The sequence below is a fragment of the Streptopelia decaocto genome (assembly GCF_964273445.1).
Source record: "Streptopelia decaocto genome assembly, chromosome: 1".
In the NCBI taxonomy this organism is placed as follows: domain Eukaryota; kingdom Metazoa; phylum Chordata; class Aves; order Columbiformes; family Columbidae; genus Streptopelia; species Streptopelia decaocto.
The window spans coordinates 168414443-168430405 of NC_138663.1; the positions used below are offsets into that span (position 1 = coordinate 168414443).

The following is a 15963-nucleotide window of genomic DNA, read 5'->3' on the forward strand; positions in this document are numbered from 1 at the left end:
TTTAGCATGTGGTATATTTGAGGTCTTTCCAAGTCAGAATGTTAAAACCAAAAATTGCAACTGATAATCACAATGCATTCAACCAGATTATTAAACTGGGCAAAAGAAGAGTAAAATACTTTGCTCAGGAAATGAGCATAGTTGCTTGTAAAGCTATTAAAAATACCACTAACACGACAGTTTTTGTGTCGCTTCTGATTGTCATGGGTTGTGTCCTGCTGTGCTGCATGACTCGTCTCTGCCCAAATAATCTAGCACGCAGCCTCAAATTACACGGAGCAGCTCTTCAGCTCACGCTACAGATTTGTTATTTCTAGAGAGGGTTAAACCGGTTGCCATAATAGCGTGTTACTGGGAATTATCGCTGCTGTTGCCACGGATGTAAACACAAGGGCAGTCACTAACATTGACAATTACAGAAGGGATACGGATGCTGTGAGTGGAAAAGCTTTCTTCAGCTACTTTCTCAAGTAGAGGGGACTACTAACTAACATTTACAGTAGGTGGCGGATTTTTCTTGGACCAAATAGATGTTATCGCGATAGCGAGAGGAAAAAAAAAAAACCCAACCCCAACACAAACCACTCAAAAGCTTAAGCAGGAAAAAGAAACCTAGAAAAAAGTATTTCAAAATCAGTCTTAATTAAACTCTGACTCGGCAGGGAGACACTGGTGTGACACAGCCTTGGCAGCACCTCCGCGTGTTTGTGACAAGGCTCGTTTTCTCTGCGTGGGGGAGAACCGGCGGAGGAAGCGGAGCCCCGGACAGGGGACGCCCCGGGGAGGCTTCTCGCCAAAACCAAAACCAACTCTGAAAAACCTTGAGAGCTTTTGCAAACGGGGCGGGGAGCGTCCCCCTATCTCCTTTCCTCCACCACTCGGTGACCTTACTCCCCTTGCGGACGTCGTCCTCCTCCTCCCTCCATGGCCGGTCGCGTTGCGGAGCCGCAGGGAGAGGCCAGCACCGCCCAAGAACAGCGGGACCAGCAGCACACCGCGGAACAGCCCGCGGCGCGGGGGCCACGTTGTATTTTTGTTTGGAGCCCGGGGCGGCGCCGTCCCGCCCCTCGGCCGCGGGTGGCCGAGCCGCGGAGCCCGCTCGGGGCGTAGCTTCTCCGCTCCTCCCCGGGGCGTTGAGGAGCAGAAGAAGGAGGAGGGTGACCCTGCCGTCCTTCCCTCCCCGCGGGCTGGCCAGGCACGGGTAGGCAGGGAGGCGGCGCGGCTCCGCAGACGCACCCGGCGGGATGCGCGCTTAACAGCGGCCCCGGCCGAGCGCAGGCCCCGCCGGCTGCACCTGGCGCCGGGGGCAAGCGGGCGCGGAGCGCCGCGCCCTCCGCCCGGGGACCCACCATGGAGAAGCGAGGAGAGGGCGGGCCGCTCTCCCACCCCCTGGAGCCGGAGCCCGAGCCGGAGCCGCAGCCGGCGCCAGCCGGGGAGAAGCGTTTCAGGCTGTGGTATGTGGGCTCGTCGTGCCTGGACCGGCGGACCACGCTGCCTATGTTGCCCTGGCTGGTGGCAGAGATCCGCCGCCGCGGGCAACGGCAGGAGCCCGGCGGCGCCCTGGGCAGCGGGGTGCCGGCCAGGGAGGTGCTGCTGCTGCTGGGCTCCCCCACGCTGCGCTGTGTGCCCGCCGGCCCCGCCAGCCCCGGCCCCGCCGCGGGCCCCGGCCGCCCCGCCAGCCCCGCGCCCGCCGTCTTCATCTTCGAGCACAAGGCGCAGCACATCGCCCGCTTCATCCACAACAGCCACGACCTCACCTACTTCGCCTACCTGATCAAGGCGCAGCCCGACAACCCCGACTCCCCCATGGCCTGCCACGTCTTCCGGGCCACCGACCCCAACCAGGCGAGTGGCGGCGTGGGCAGAGGGAGGGGGCGCTGCCCGAGGTTTCCCCCCGCTTTGCTTCCTTCCCCCCCTCGCCCGAACGGGACCCCAGGCGCTGCCCTGCGCGATCGCAGAGGGGGTCGGTGTGTTTGGATGGGGCAGGGCAGCGCAGCGCTTGCGAGGCGCTGCGAGACCGTAACCTCCGCAACACACCCACCCGTGGAGAGAGAGGGGGGAGCGTCCCCGGGGTCGGCAGTGCCCGCTAGGCTCTCCCCGGGGCAGCCGTCCCGGGGCTGCACCTGCGCTGCACCGCGCCGACCTGCTCGGGCGGCTGCAGCGCCCTCGGGGGCCGCAGAAAGTGGGGCGGTGGGCACAATCCCGCGTGGCCGTGGGGTGCTGTGCCACCCCCTGTCCCGAGCGCATGGTGCATCCACCTGCCAGCCTGGGGGTACCAGCCTCTGCGAAGGATGAGCTGGGAGATGGAGCCGGTTTCTTTCTCCTCGGTCTCCCTTCCTTAGGGAGGCCTGGCATCCTGCAGCGGCTCAAGGGCGAGTGCACAGTTTTCTCTGTGAACAAAATGCAGGATTTGTGCTAAGCCGTCCGTACGGTGGTGTAGGTGTTGGGAAGAAATTGAGTACCGAGGGTTGTGTTTTCACACAGAACCCCGCTGGTGCGGAAACCATCGTTTGTGACCAGCGGGCCCTGTTTTGCTCGTGAGTCACGCTAAGGACACCTGGCCATGCTCAGGCACACTTGGTACTGCTGCAAACAACCAAGGTTTGGGTGGAGACATTGTTGATAAAGTGCCAACTGGAAAAAAAAGACCCAACAGTAGGACCGTCTTTTCCTGACTCTCTAACAGGCTTTGGCTTGTGTATCAAATGTGCAGCAGAGTTCTTTCTCCTCCCTGTTTAGAGTATGTGAGTGGTGGTGGTTTGATGAGTAGGTTTGATTGCTGATTTTGCATGGTGACAGCAAGAAAAAGGCCTTTCAATAGCAGTCCTTTGGCTCAGTATGTTAAGACATGTTCCCCTCAGTTCACAGGTATATGGAGGAAATATGCATGCAATTAGAAATGCTGAATTTTACCGAAACCAGTTAGCTGACTTACTAAATCTACTGAACAGTTGCTTTGGTATCTTTATTTAAAAAAAAAAAAGTGAATAGGGTAAAAAGTATTAAGAAAATGACTGAAAAGTTCTCAGTATATTAATTTTTATTGGAGCCAACATACTGCCATAGATTATGACATGTGAGGGATTTAGATTGCATACATAGCTGTGGCTTGAGCCATCATCAAAGATAGCACAGGCAGTATCCCAAGTGGAGGTAACTACGTTTAACTTGCTGGCAACCGCTGCCGCCCTTGCGCTTTGCCAGGAGAGAGCACGCAGGAAGAGCGTGAAGCGCAGGGGATGGTGCCTGGCAAGGGAGGAGCCAAAATGTGCTTTTAGGAGCCTGACTGTAAGGACTGAAGGCATCCAAGGTTCCTGCTGTTGGCAGGAGATGCTGAATCAGATTGATTTATGGGGTAGGCCTACCTTGGTACCATGAGTTTGTGAGACAACCTCATGCTGCAGCATAGCAGATCCTTATTACTCTTCTGAACATGCAAAATACTATGAACGTTTCTATTTGGGAGACTATTTCTGACTAAACTTTTTATCCGTATGTCTTCCCTTCTTTCCTTGTGAAGGAAAATGTGCTTATGTGCGTGGAATTAAATCAAATTGACGCTATAGGTAAAATCTTCCTCTTGAAGGAAGTTATTAGTGAGAACAAGTTCCCTTTTATAAGCTCCAATCTTTTTCTGACAAGATTGTCTGAATTTTAGCTGTCAAGATTTTGGGTTTTTTTGATGTTCTTATCATTACTGAGTAAGCCCCTTGCCTGAGGGTTACTCAGCACATGATTTCCAGACCAAGAACTATAGTAGGGGTAATAGACGCACGGGCAGTGATGTGAATCACAAATATCTTACTAACAGGCAGGTTTTTTGAGGCATCAAAAGGAAAAGAAGGTGGAATTATTTCCCCCCCTCCCGAGTTTTGTTACCAATCATTGAGGCTTGGTTGGCTAAGTCTGTGCAGGTCTCTAGCTGTTGTTCTGTGCTTAAGGCTAGTCCTGAGCAAATGAAATCAGGTTGCAGGTTGCTAGCTCTGGAAATCTTCTTTCGAAGCTCTTAATTGTTTGTTATAAAGTAGATGCACACTTTCAATATCTTTAAGTACGTACTTCTGTTTCATGTTGGTTATGTGAACTTTGTGGTGCGCATTAGCTTAGAAAGTATTTTGCACAGCTGTTGTTTTAAGGCGACCTCATTTTCCATCTTGGGCCTTAGTCACTTCCAGCCAACGTAAGCTGGCACCGATACTGAAAGGAGTGATCTTGTCCTCTTCAAACCTCGACCCCTCGTTCCTTCCTCTCAGCTTTGTCCTCGTGGCAGCACAACTTGTTTGTGCAGCCACATGGCGAACAGGATCAGGGAGTTGACGGACATTAAACTTGGCTTTTCCCCCACCTTTGCTGGGTTACTTCCAAGCCGCTTCCCTCTTTTGCTTTACTATACAACCCTAATACCATTTACGGCAAGAGGAACAAAATAGCAATGAGTGACCAGAAAGAAGGGGGGAATAGCCTTTTCAGCAGCTATACTGACTTCAGGCTAGCTGGAGATAATCATAAAGCCAAAGTAGTTGGTAGTACCAAAGTCTGGGTAGTTCTAAGTTCAGCAGTAGCTCTGGAACGAAGAAACAGTGCAGGAGGTGTCGTGTGGTCTTTGAGTTAGAAGGCAGCTAGCCGTAATTTTTAATGGTAAATTATGAAAGTGAGAAGATAATATTGACTTCCAAGAGATTAATGCTGGCACAGTAATTCATAAAACAATGTAGCTGACAATGAACATTTTGGCTTCGAGCCCATCGTTTTGTCCAGCAGTGGTATTGTGCAGGGTCTAGGCTGTGTGTGCGTTCCCTGTGACCACGAAAGGAGCTGCTGTTCGCAGGAGAAAAAGCAATACTTTTTGCTATTCCCTGCGAATTTCTTTAGCAGACGACCAATAAAAAGCCAATACGATACGTGCTCTGATAACATCAGGTGGGAAGATAACATTTTTTAATGTTATTTGCCATGACCAAAGGAAAATGAGAGAGTGTGAGGTGGTATGAAATATCTTTACATTTTATTTGAAAGTCGAGATATTGTAGGGAAAGCTGAAAAGCAGGAGCCAGTGGGTCGACTCTTGTTCTGGAGCAGTACTTTGGCACAGTGTAAAACCCACAGCTCAGCTGTCGGTGTGGGGGTGGATGCTAAAATGCCTTTATTGGTGTATGAGGGGGGAGTCTCTTTCTTTTTGCCCTTTATTTACAAGGGGAGAGAAAAATTCTGGAGCTGCCTGACTGGTGAGTATGGGAGCAGAAGTTTTTTTGCTTTTTTCCTCAGAATTATTGCTGTCTTTGCCACTCCTCATAACTTCTCAAAGCAGCAGCCAGCTGAAGTGGATGAGGGTAGTTATCTGGTTTAGTGCTGGCTAGTAGCTTCTGAATAGCAGCCAAAGATCTGTTAGTTTTGTATTGTCGTCACTTGAGAATTGTCTAGGATGCATGGAGTCTGCCTGTAGACATCAAATGATAGCATTGTCTCATTTTATATTTGGCAGATTTTCTTCACAAGCCCAGGAAGAGGTTATTTTTTTTTTTTTTGAAACCAAAAGTTAGCGTTTATAAATATATCAGGCATGCCCTTCTCCCAGCCACCAAGAAAAGCCCTTTTGATTAGTGTTTTCAAGCTCTACTTCAATAGATTTTTACCACAAAATACTGATTTTATTCTATAAACTAGATTTTAGTTGTGTGAAACGAATCAATGCTGTTTGACAACTGCCTTGAGTTCCCTCTTCTCTATGGGAGAAGCTTATGGTCTGATCTCTTTCTGCACTTTTTTTTTTAATTACTATGCTGATCTAGACTGTGCATTTTCTTATTGAAACATGAATAAGCCTGGGGTTTTTTATTATATTTTTTTAACTTGAACTGGCATCCTATATCTGGTTATACTATAATTTATTCTTATTACTGAAGAGAGTTGTCTCCTCCACTTAAACAAGAACTTACTTGATGCATTTAATGTTTCTTGTAGAAACCTTATAAGCAATGGTCCAAATAAATTGTTATGAGGTTTCAAAACTAATCCAAGCCGGCTGTGAAAAAAATAATGTCATGCCAGACCTCAGCAGGGTTGAGCTTTTTGTGTAAAATCTGTAGCTGTGATATTCTGCTGTAACCATGTCTTAGGGGGACTAGGCTGTCTCAAGGCAAAGCAGAAATAATGGAGCATTTTGCTGACAAAGTAAGGCTGTGATAAGAGGTAGACGGTGAGAGAGAAGAGCCAGAGGCAGCCTGCCTGTAACCCAGATCCCTGCTCTGTCATGTTTGTCTATTCCAAGTGTGTTAATAGTCTGTATTTAATGTATTTCAGTAAAGCAAGGCTGCAAGACAGTTTATTCTGAAAAACAAGGCATCAATGCAAACTCTTTCATTTTAGCTATTCAAAGGAGGCTTTTATGCTGTGATAATATCACGTTCTGTAAAGCTTCTTATTGAAGAATGTAAGTTAGAAACATTTGAAAAAGAAAGTTCGTAGTTCGTGACCTTTACATTCATATTTCTTTTGTGCTTTGATTTTTATGTGACATAGGAGCACAGTCTGAATGGTAGCAAATTCTTGGAATATTAAGTACATAGGTACACCCTTGCTGCACTTCATATTAAAATGTTGCACAGGTTGAGTCATTTGATAAGCTGTGTTTTGAATAGGTATAACAGGCTAGATAAAAAGAGATGGGCTCTGGGTTTTGAAGGATTCTGCAAGAAATGGGAGAGATGCACGGTTTTGTTGCTAAATTGGTTCAAGTGCACTTTGATTGCAGAGGACAGAAGTAACACTTTCCTATGAGAAAGATAGCTCGTCCCCGTTTTATCGAGAAAACAAGTCTTAGAGAGACCAAAAAAAAATGTCTCCAACTTTGTGTGGGTCAGAATTTCATTCATGAGGTGGCAAACTGAAAAGAAATGACTCAATACAAAGCATGGATGCTAAAAGCTTGCAATGAATGCAGGATTGTTTGGTGAGCGGCCTCATTGTCCCCAGCCCACATGGGCTGCACAGCCTTGGATGGAAACTCTTGCGCTCTTTAATTTCTTTTTTTCTGTTTAAACAGTGTCTGGCTTAAGACCTGAGAAGTGGACCTGAAAGTTGGGAGCTTAATGTTTCATTTTTGTTTTCCTTAATGATAGATTTTGCACTTTTTTTTCTGAAAATGAGAGTGCTCCTCACTTTAGGCTTGTTGAACTCTTTTTGAGTTCCAGTTTTGAACATCCTCTCCATGATAGTTTTCTGCCACATCACAAACAGAAGAAATAATAAAACCATTTAAACAGTTAACTGTTTCTGAATGCTGATAGGTAGCCTTTCTATCTCTCATTAATGTTTAGGAGAGGAAAGAGAGAATTGTTTTAAATACTATCATATCTGCTTTGTTTGTAGAAAGAATTCCTTTTTCCTTCTGCAGTTCCTGAGAACCACCCCGTTATTTGGAGAGTAGAAGCAATCTTATGGAGGATTGTATTTTCAGAAAGGCAAAATAAAATATAGAATGATAAAGATATGAAATGATGTAAGCTCACTGAGAGTGGCTGTAAGTAAGAGAGTGATTAGATAATAAGGCTATTTTATTTAAAGAAAGGAGCTTGGAGCATCTGTGTGTACCAAATCAAGGCTCCTCTTCTGGTTATCTGTTTGTATGTTTTTCTGTCCTGTTTTTCAAATGTAGAGGCAGTTCCTCTTAACAAATAGTTACAAGGAAAATTGACTTCCAAAAGGATTGACTAGTTCATGTATGTCTTGGCAACAGGGAGGATCTGATTTTTAGGGACGGTAAAAATCTCAGACCAAAATGCTTGAAGCTAGTGCTTATGAAAGTGAATTCTAAAAAATATTCAATTTCTAGACAGTCAGTGCACAATAGTAGTGTGATTTGCTCCTAACCCACCTTGACTCTTTGCTAGAGATTGGTGTAGCATTTGATGTGCACATCTCTTCCATCTGTCTTCCCCATTTGCCTGGAACTCCCTGAGCCTCTTGAGTTTTTCTTAGGTAAAGTAGTGAATGCAGTCATGAATTTTGGGTGTTGATCATGGAGATTGCTGTCTAAGCTATAGGTCATGCATTATTTTCAGCAGTGTTGGCATGGTCCCCTCTTGGCGGCAGCTGTCCTCTGCCACCTGATTTTGTTTCCTTTGTGGTTTCATATCATATTTGAAGTTCAGATATAAGAAAAAAAAAAAAATATGTCCGTGTATCTTTTATCATTTGTCCTGTATGTGAATTTTGGTATAATCTGCCTTCACATTCTGCGCTGTTCTGAGACACCTTTAGAGACCACAAGGAGATGACTGGGTAGAAAGACCAGACCTACTGGAAGTCTTGTATAGATCATTAAATAATGTGGTGTTTGAGTGCAGCTGGAAAGCAGACTTAAGGCCGCCAAGTGACTTAATTAATAAACAGGATTTGTACTTTTCTGTTCTGTATAGACTGTAATATTTGTCACCTTATGTTCTGACACAAATAGGTACATCAAGACCACATGCAATAACGTGGTTTCCAAAATAAATTGGGGCATTAGTACTGGACGATAGCGTATGATCGTGTCATGAACAACTAAATCTGCCCTGAAGATGTCTTCAGAGTGCAAAAAGGCAATACAGAATGTCAGAGAGGGACAGAAAGCATGAAGTGTGGAAGTAATTGCCCCAGGGATAGATGAAGTACGTGACCTCCCGTTCATATGATCTGTTTTGGGTACCAGAGAACATGCATCAGTTTTGGATATGCAAGTTTTCATCCGCAAACATGGTGTTTGTTGGTTGGTTGGTTTGTTTTTGCCTCCCCTCTTTCCAGGTGTATTAACTAGGTGAGGCGGGCAAACAAACAAATTTGGTTGTCCTGTAGAGGTGGTGATTGAGTCTTTTTGGCATTGGTCAGAGGTAAGCCTGTTTGTGCCATAGGGGATTAGTTCTAGTAGAATATTTAGGGCTGCAGGGAAAAGGACATGAAAAACCAAACAAGCAAACAAAACCATGTGCATTCACCCCAAAGGGCTCGTTTTAGCCGGTATTATAGTCTTAACTTTTATGTCTTTGTAAGAGTGAACTATATGTCTTGAAAAATCCAATTACTCTTCATTTGAACACAGTTGTGCTTCACCAGCGCAAAACCTGCCATCGTCTGAAGCTGCTCCCTCTGGCCTCTGCCTCTCTCTCCACAGCAGCCATAGGCCTTGAAATGAGCAGCATGGTGTCCCGCTGGTCAAAGCAAAGCCTGCTTAAAGCCATCCCGCTTCTAAATGAAATCGGCTGCTTAGTTCTCCCTCTCCCTGCTGTAGGGAATTAGCGTTTCCAATGAGAAGTTAATTACTCGATCCTCTCGTGGAGGTGATGGTGCTGCTGGGATTTCTGCCGCTCCCTGAGGAGACCCTCTCTGGGCAAAAAAAAGGGAAAACCGTGGCAGCAGTGGGGCCTCTAGGTATCATTTTACCTTCCTGAGGTGAATCTTCGTGTGTCAGCTTCAGCTGCAGCGCTTAAACTGTTTTGTCCTTCTATGTAGTTTTAGTTATTGGTGTCAACAGAACAAATACCTACAACGTATTCTTCAAAGGATGTTGTACCATGAAGACTGTTCAGACAAGGAACGTGGCAAATAGTGAGTACATGTATAATGTGTCTTAAATTTTATTGTTCAATTCAGAGCCTCTGAAAGTTGTCACACACTAGGAAGAAGTTATCTAGATGTATTACAATTCCCTTCAGTTCGGATCATTTGTAAGACAGGCAAAATATTTCAGTTGAACCACTGCAAAAAAGAAAAATTGTTATTATTTTTTTTAAAGGGCTCTGCTTGGTGATTTGGAGGAATCGTATCTACTAAATCACGGTTCCTGACTTTACAAGTTACTTGTAATAGTGAGTTGTCTTAATCTCCACTCAAATCTGATTGCTTTCTTATGGAATCCCTAATTTCCTTGTTTATTGTTTCATCTCTTCAAAATTAGATAAGCTTTTGCAAATTAACTTTTCTGGAAATTTAGAAGGGCAATATGGTAAGATTGTTCTTGTTCTGCATCTCTGGAACTGCTGAAGATAGGAAGGATTCTACAGTATTGGGCACGTGGCACTTTTCTGAAGGATTAAATAAATTTAAAATGCAAGCATGAGAGACTTCCTTGTTCAAAGCCTGTGTGGAAGACTTGCAGAAGATAGTAGATAAGATAAACCAAATACCATAGAAGTGTGGCTTTTTCCTAGCTTCACCATCCCTGGCTCTGTGGTTTTCTCCCTCTCACTACAGCTGACTTTTAAAGTATATTTCAGTTGTGAAGTTCATTTTTGCATGTTGATACACCTTAAAAAGCAGCTTTCTTTGTTAAAATGACTGGGCTTATGTTTTATTTCATTTATCTTCTTGTCGAGGATGTGTAGATCTGCACAGTGCTGTTTAGAGATCCTTGATGCATTGAAAAACATGTTGTGGGAAGTCAGAATATTATCCTCTGGGGCATAGCAATGACTGCCTTCCAGACTGTTCACAATTTTGCTTTTCCTAGCAAGATGAATAAATATTTGTTTTTTAAGATGCTGATGTTAAATATATTTCATGTACTCTGTGATGCCAAGATGGGTTTCCTGTTATGTTTATTTAAAAAAAAAAAGAGAGCAATGTCCCAGGAACTTTGGGAACTGTGGGTTCTTGAGTATTTCTGAACTAGATTAAATATTCAGTAACAGAGCAGTGAAAGACTATCACATGCAATGCTAACTCATTGAAACATATTTTTATATGCCTTCTCATAGTTTGTTCCTTGCTTTGGCTTGATTATTCCTAACAACTTGATCTCGAGTTACGGTAGGATTTCTAAATAAAAATAGAAGTAGGGTAGTACATATTTAACAGAGCCGTCTTTGCCAGAGAGGAACCAGTTCCTTTCTTTAGGACCGCTCAGCTGGAAGGGTAGAAGGAAAGCAACACATAAACTCCAGCTAAACCCTGTGTTGAAAGCTGATGTATGACCTTCAGGTTGATGTCTATGGGTGGACTGCAGTGCATGTACAAAGCTCTGTGATTCCTGCTTGTCGCGGGTCTGTTGTCGCCTGCACAATTATGACTCCGATAGTCTAAGGTGGAAAAAAATAGTTATCATTTCTGCTAGCGTGCAGATTAGAAGGAGAAGGGATTGTGAGTACGACCTGCTGCCATGCTTGGCAACGGAGATAAATACCAGAGCGCCCTCAGTGCCATGGTACTTCTGTGGCAATCTAAGCAGTTTAGGATACAAATTGCAAAACAGTTTACGGTAACTCTACTTAAAAAACCCAAAACAACAAAAAAAACCCCTCACCAAACAACAACAAACAAAAACCAAACCCCATAATTTAATATGCTGAATTGTTGCTTATACGTGCAAATCCCATAGCATCTGACAGGACAGCTTTCTGTGGAAAATACGGCTTTTCTTGGAACATTTGGTGTACGCTTGTATACAAGACTTTTTTTTTTTTTTTTTTTTTTTCACAGAAAGATTTTAAATAAGTATCCATTTTGTAGAAAAAACTTCCGGCCTGACTTTGTGGTCATACTCAATGAGAGTCCCTTAATTTTATGTGCAGCAGGACTGCAAGCTTGAGCAGTGCAAAGCAGCTTGCAAAGAGGATCCGCTCTCTTTTTGTAAACCAACCGCATTATAAATAGAGGCAAGATGTTGGCTACTCTTCAGCAGCACTTTTTTGGGCAAACCTTGCCAAAAGAGAAAATAGAGTGGGCCTTTCAGTAGGAGCAGCACATCACACTTTTGTCTGAATTATTTATGAAGAAACACACCCAGATTATGCACGGCATATGTGTGCACGTATTCAGATTTAGCCCTGAGGAAATTTGCTGACCTAAACAGGGGAGCAGAGTGGGAGCAAGGCAATATGATTAGAGCCAGCTCAGAAGGAGTGGGTTTACATCCTGGCACTGTGCCTCGGATTCCCAGTCTGCTTAGTGTTAGAACTAAAAATAATACCTGCAGTTTAGTGGGGTGGCATGAAGTTTACAAAACAAATAAGTTTCCTCCATAGTGATCTTTTGTCTGCAAAAGCAGCACAGAAGAGGGCAATGTAAAAAAAAAATAGAGCACACCAATTGATCTGTATGAATGCTTTTTGGTTTTGTCTTTTTTTTTTAAAAAAAAACTAAATTATTTTTTTTTCTTTGCTCAATGTGCAGGTTGTCCTTAAAATATACAGCATCACAGTTGGGAGTGTGAGAAATGTGGAGACTAGCCCAGACTGCTAGATTAATGAGCTTGGTGTTTCTGTATGTAACCAAGTATTTTGTTTCTGTATGTTCACCCACCGTTCTGCACTTCATCTGTTTCACTTAAGATCATACACTTGCTAGTTGTTGTGTGGGAATCTGAAAGGGAACTTCCTCTGTTTAGTGAAAATTATAGGTTAAAACTTCAGCAATCCTTTTTATCAATGCCGTCATTAGTAAGCTAAACAGAAGCTTAGCCGTTTTATATCTTTCCTAAGCCTAAATTTTTCAGATTTGACAGGCTATTTGATACACTTCTGCTCAGAGTTTTCACATGGCCACTATAAAATAGTCAGATTTTTAGATGATGATTAATAGTTGATTTCTGCAGCACGAGAGTGCATGATTCAGCTGAATTATGTTACTTCTGCTTCTGTTAGTTTCAGCCTCAGCCTCAGGCAAGGATGTATATGTATAGGTTTCTGTGTATTATCTATCATGTAATGCATCATTATCATATAAACTGGAATATCATAACTTTCCTATGATACTAAACTTGAAGTTTCATTCTGATGCTTTTCTTCAAAATGGCAGTGCTAATTCATTGTTATCCAATATTACAGGCTGGGTTGGCAATTTTTTAGCTATTTAGTCCTGCTGTTATGCTTCGCCATTGTACTATTACATTTTATACACATAATATACCACCACCTGTAAAACTCCTGCTGAGTTCCACTGGTTTTGATGCTCATTTTGCAGATCTTAAAATTCTTGCTGTAGCTCTGTGGGAGACTCAGAATGCTCTGCGGAGTCCCATGTATTGTTGCCCTTTTGTAGAAACACAGCACTCAGCTCGTGTGTGCCTACACAGCCACGTACATTGTTAACACCTGAGATGATAACGCGCTGGTAAAATTCTCAACTCTGCTATATATTTTAGCCTTTATATAAAGATTTAGAGCATGCTTGCATCTGTATCGTGCTTTTGTGGGTGGGATTACTGATTTCAGGTAATACCAGGTATGGTGTAAGGTTTAAACTTGGACATTGGGTACCTGGAGAGAGTGCAGAGGAGGGTGATGAAGCTGGTGAGGGGCCTGGAACACAAGTGTGATGAGGAGCGGCTGAGGGAACTGGGGCTGTTTAGCCTGGAGAAAAGGAGGCTGAGGGGAGACCTTATCGCTGTCTACAGCCATCTGAAAGGAGGTTGGTGTTGGTCTCTTCTCCCAGGTAACAAGCAATAGGACAAGAGGAAATGGTCTCAAGTTACACCAGGGGAGGTTTAGATTGGATATTAGGAAAAATTTATTCATGGAGAGGGTGGTCAGGCATTGGAATAGGCTGCCCAGGGCAGTGGTGGAGTCACCATCCCTGTAGGTGTTTAAAAGACATGTAGAGAGGTTCTTAGAGATGTGGTTTAGTGGCAGTTTTGGGTTAATGGTTGGACTTGATGATCTTGAGGGTCTTTTCCAACCAAAATGATTTTATGATTTGATGATCACCTGAGTTTCTTTTCCGAAAGTTCAAACTTTATTTCTGTGTGATATTCTTCTGTTCATCAGTTATAAAGTATTTAAGTCTATTACCTGTGTGACATACAGAAAATACTTCCTTTCTGCCCTGTACTGGGCCAGTTTGCTGGGAATGAAGAGTGGCTTCATGGTGTCCTGTTACAGAGGTCAGTTAATTCTCTTGAGCATGCTGCACCACGTGGGCTCTCCAGCCACGTTACAGGGAGCAGCATCCATAAATTGTAATGGATCACTGCTTCTGGGAGGGCTGTTGTTATGCACCCGCATGAACCCTGCATGAAACTATTCAGGGTCTGCTTCGTGCTTTCATCCAGGGCTTAATTGCTTTGGGTTGGTTTCAGGGGACTATTCAGTCAACAACTGAAGGCTCTGTCAAGAGAGCCCTGCTCTTAAATAGGAACCAAGTTACACAAGTCTGCCTGCCCAGATTGCACAGTATGTTTCTATAGGATCACCAGCTGCTGGAAGGTCGTACTGCTTTACTGGTCTGTGGCACGTGTAGGTTTTTATACTGCTTGAAGTATCAATCCTTCCATCAAATACAGCAGTCTCTCGGTATTACTACATCATAAAAAATAATAGTCTAGAAGTTTTCAATTTCTACTAATACTGTTCCTATTAAAATGTCAAAATATCTTTCAGCTCAGTTGAGTAAGCAGGTGGATAAGGATCTGGCAGGTTTCTAATTCAGATTCAGTACGTGGTGCTACTGTCATTTGGAGCCCTACAGAGACGTAAGAAAACATAAAAATTTTTGTTGGCACGTAGATTTGCTGGCCTTGTTGTACACGCTGGGAGCGTTCATCCAGAGGAACACATTTCTTCAAGGTTGTTTTCTCCAGCTGATGCCTGTGAGTGACCATGCTGAAGTCAGGGTTAGAATGGGGAGCCTGGTACAGAAATCAGAGCTGCCCACAGAACAGTAAAGAACACAGAAAACTGCGAGATCCCTTACTGCTTGTCAACAGATGCATTAGTTTTCAAATTTGCAGGCTTTTCCAATCTTTCTACCATATGTGTATACAGGCCTACTGATTATTATTTTCTCATGTCATGTCTCTTGCTCTTCTGTTTTTTTCAGCTCCTTGGAATTTTCCCAATCCAGGATTATACTCTATTTTTTTGCTGGAGTTTTGTGTACTGCATGCAGTACTGTTGACCAAGCAAAGTCATGATTCTGACCATAGGGGGGGAAACCAAAGAAAGAATCATCCCTTTCCCCCTACTGTTTCCCACAAGCCTGCTGGCCCCAAATTAAAACTTGAAAGAAAAAAAGCCATTCATTGTTTCAATTGCATGTTGCCAGGAGTTCAGCTTTTCAGAGATAGCTATCAGAATTATAAAAATTTTAACTTTATTCCTTTTCATATTGCTAGTAGCAAGTTTCATGTTTTAGAAATATCACCAAGACTAGCTTCTATGTTTTGGGCTTCTTTTGCCATTAACTTTTCTCTTTTTCTTTTTATCTTTCTCTTTTCTCTTTTTTCTGTCTCTTTTTTTCCTTTCCCTTTTTTTTAATGTATGTTCTGGTATGGCTGTTTATTGAATAAAAAGTTGAACAGAAAATTTTACTTAAAAATAAGCATGCATGACAATTGCTTCAGTTTTAATAGAGCTTTTCTATTGTTTTCACTCGCTCAAAGTTCCTTTGCATTTAAAGTTTGCTTTCACCTTCACGTCCTTTTTTTTAAAACACGTGGCTTAGCACATGTTTATTTTTAAGTCAAGACTGCATGTGGCCAATGAGAAGTGAAAGTTAGCTCACTTGGCGATCAAAGTGATCGCGTCATGTTTCAGAAAGAAGATATGAGTAATTAAACAAAACCCCAAACAAACGAAAAACCCAACCTCTGTTATGGAGGGAAATGATGCTGTGCTGCATGAGTAAAGGCTGTAATATCAGCAAAGTAGCTCCCGGAGCGTGACATGAACAGCTGAGTCACTTAGAGCCGGTACCGAGACAAATTGCTGCTGAAGGGTGCTTGTTATTGCACGGCAGCTGCTACAGCTGGTAGATTGCCTGGTTAAGAGCAAAGTAAACCTGAGCCCGGTAAGGACTGCTCTGGAAAAGTACACTCCAGATAAGTGTACTTTAATCTCTGGAACACTTAATTGTTTAAGCAGCATTTTCTAGTGCCTGAAGTTTTCAGATGTGCAAACATGCTCATGACATTGACATAATCACCGATTTCTAGTTTTTTCTTCTGCATGAATCCACTGGAAATAGTAGCAGAGGGCACTTTATTTTTCACTG

General features: G+C 43.6%; 1 protein-coding gene across 2 annotated transcripts in view; it reads left to right on the forward strand.

Annotated features, from left to right (window-relative positions):
• Window positions 1-1127: 1127 nt before the first annotated feature.
• The window catches only part of TBC1D4 (TBC1 domain family member 4), a 111848-nt gene continuing 97012 nt past the window's right edge, over window positions 1128-15963 (forward strand). For both annotated transcript variants that reach the window (XM_082049551.1, XM_082049552.1), the window contains exon 1: window positions 1128-1845. In XM_082049551.1, coding sequence (XP_081905677.1) covers window positions 1351-1845 — 495 coding nt within the window. In that variant the 5' untranslated portion in view covers window positions 1128-1350. The remainder of the gene's footprint in view (window positions 1846-15963) is intronic.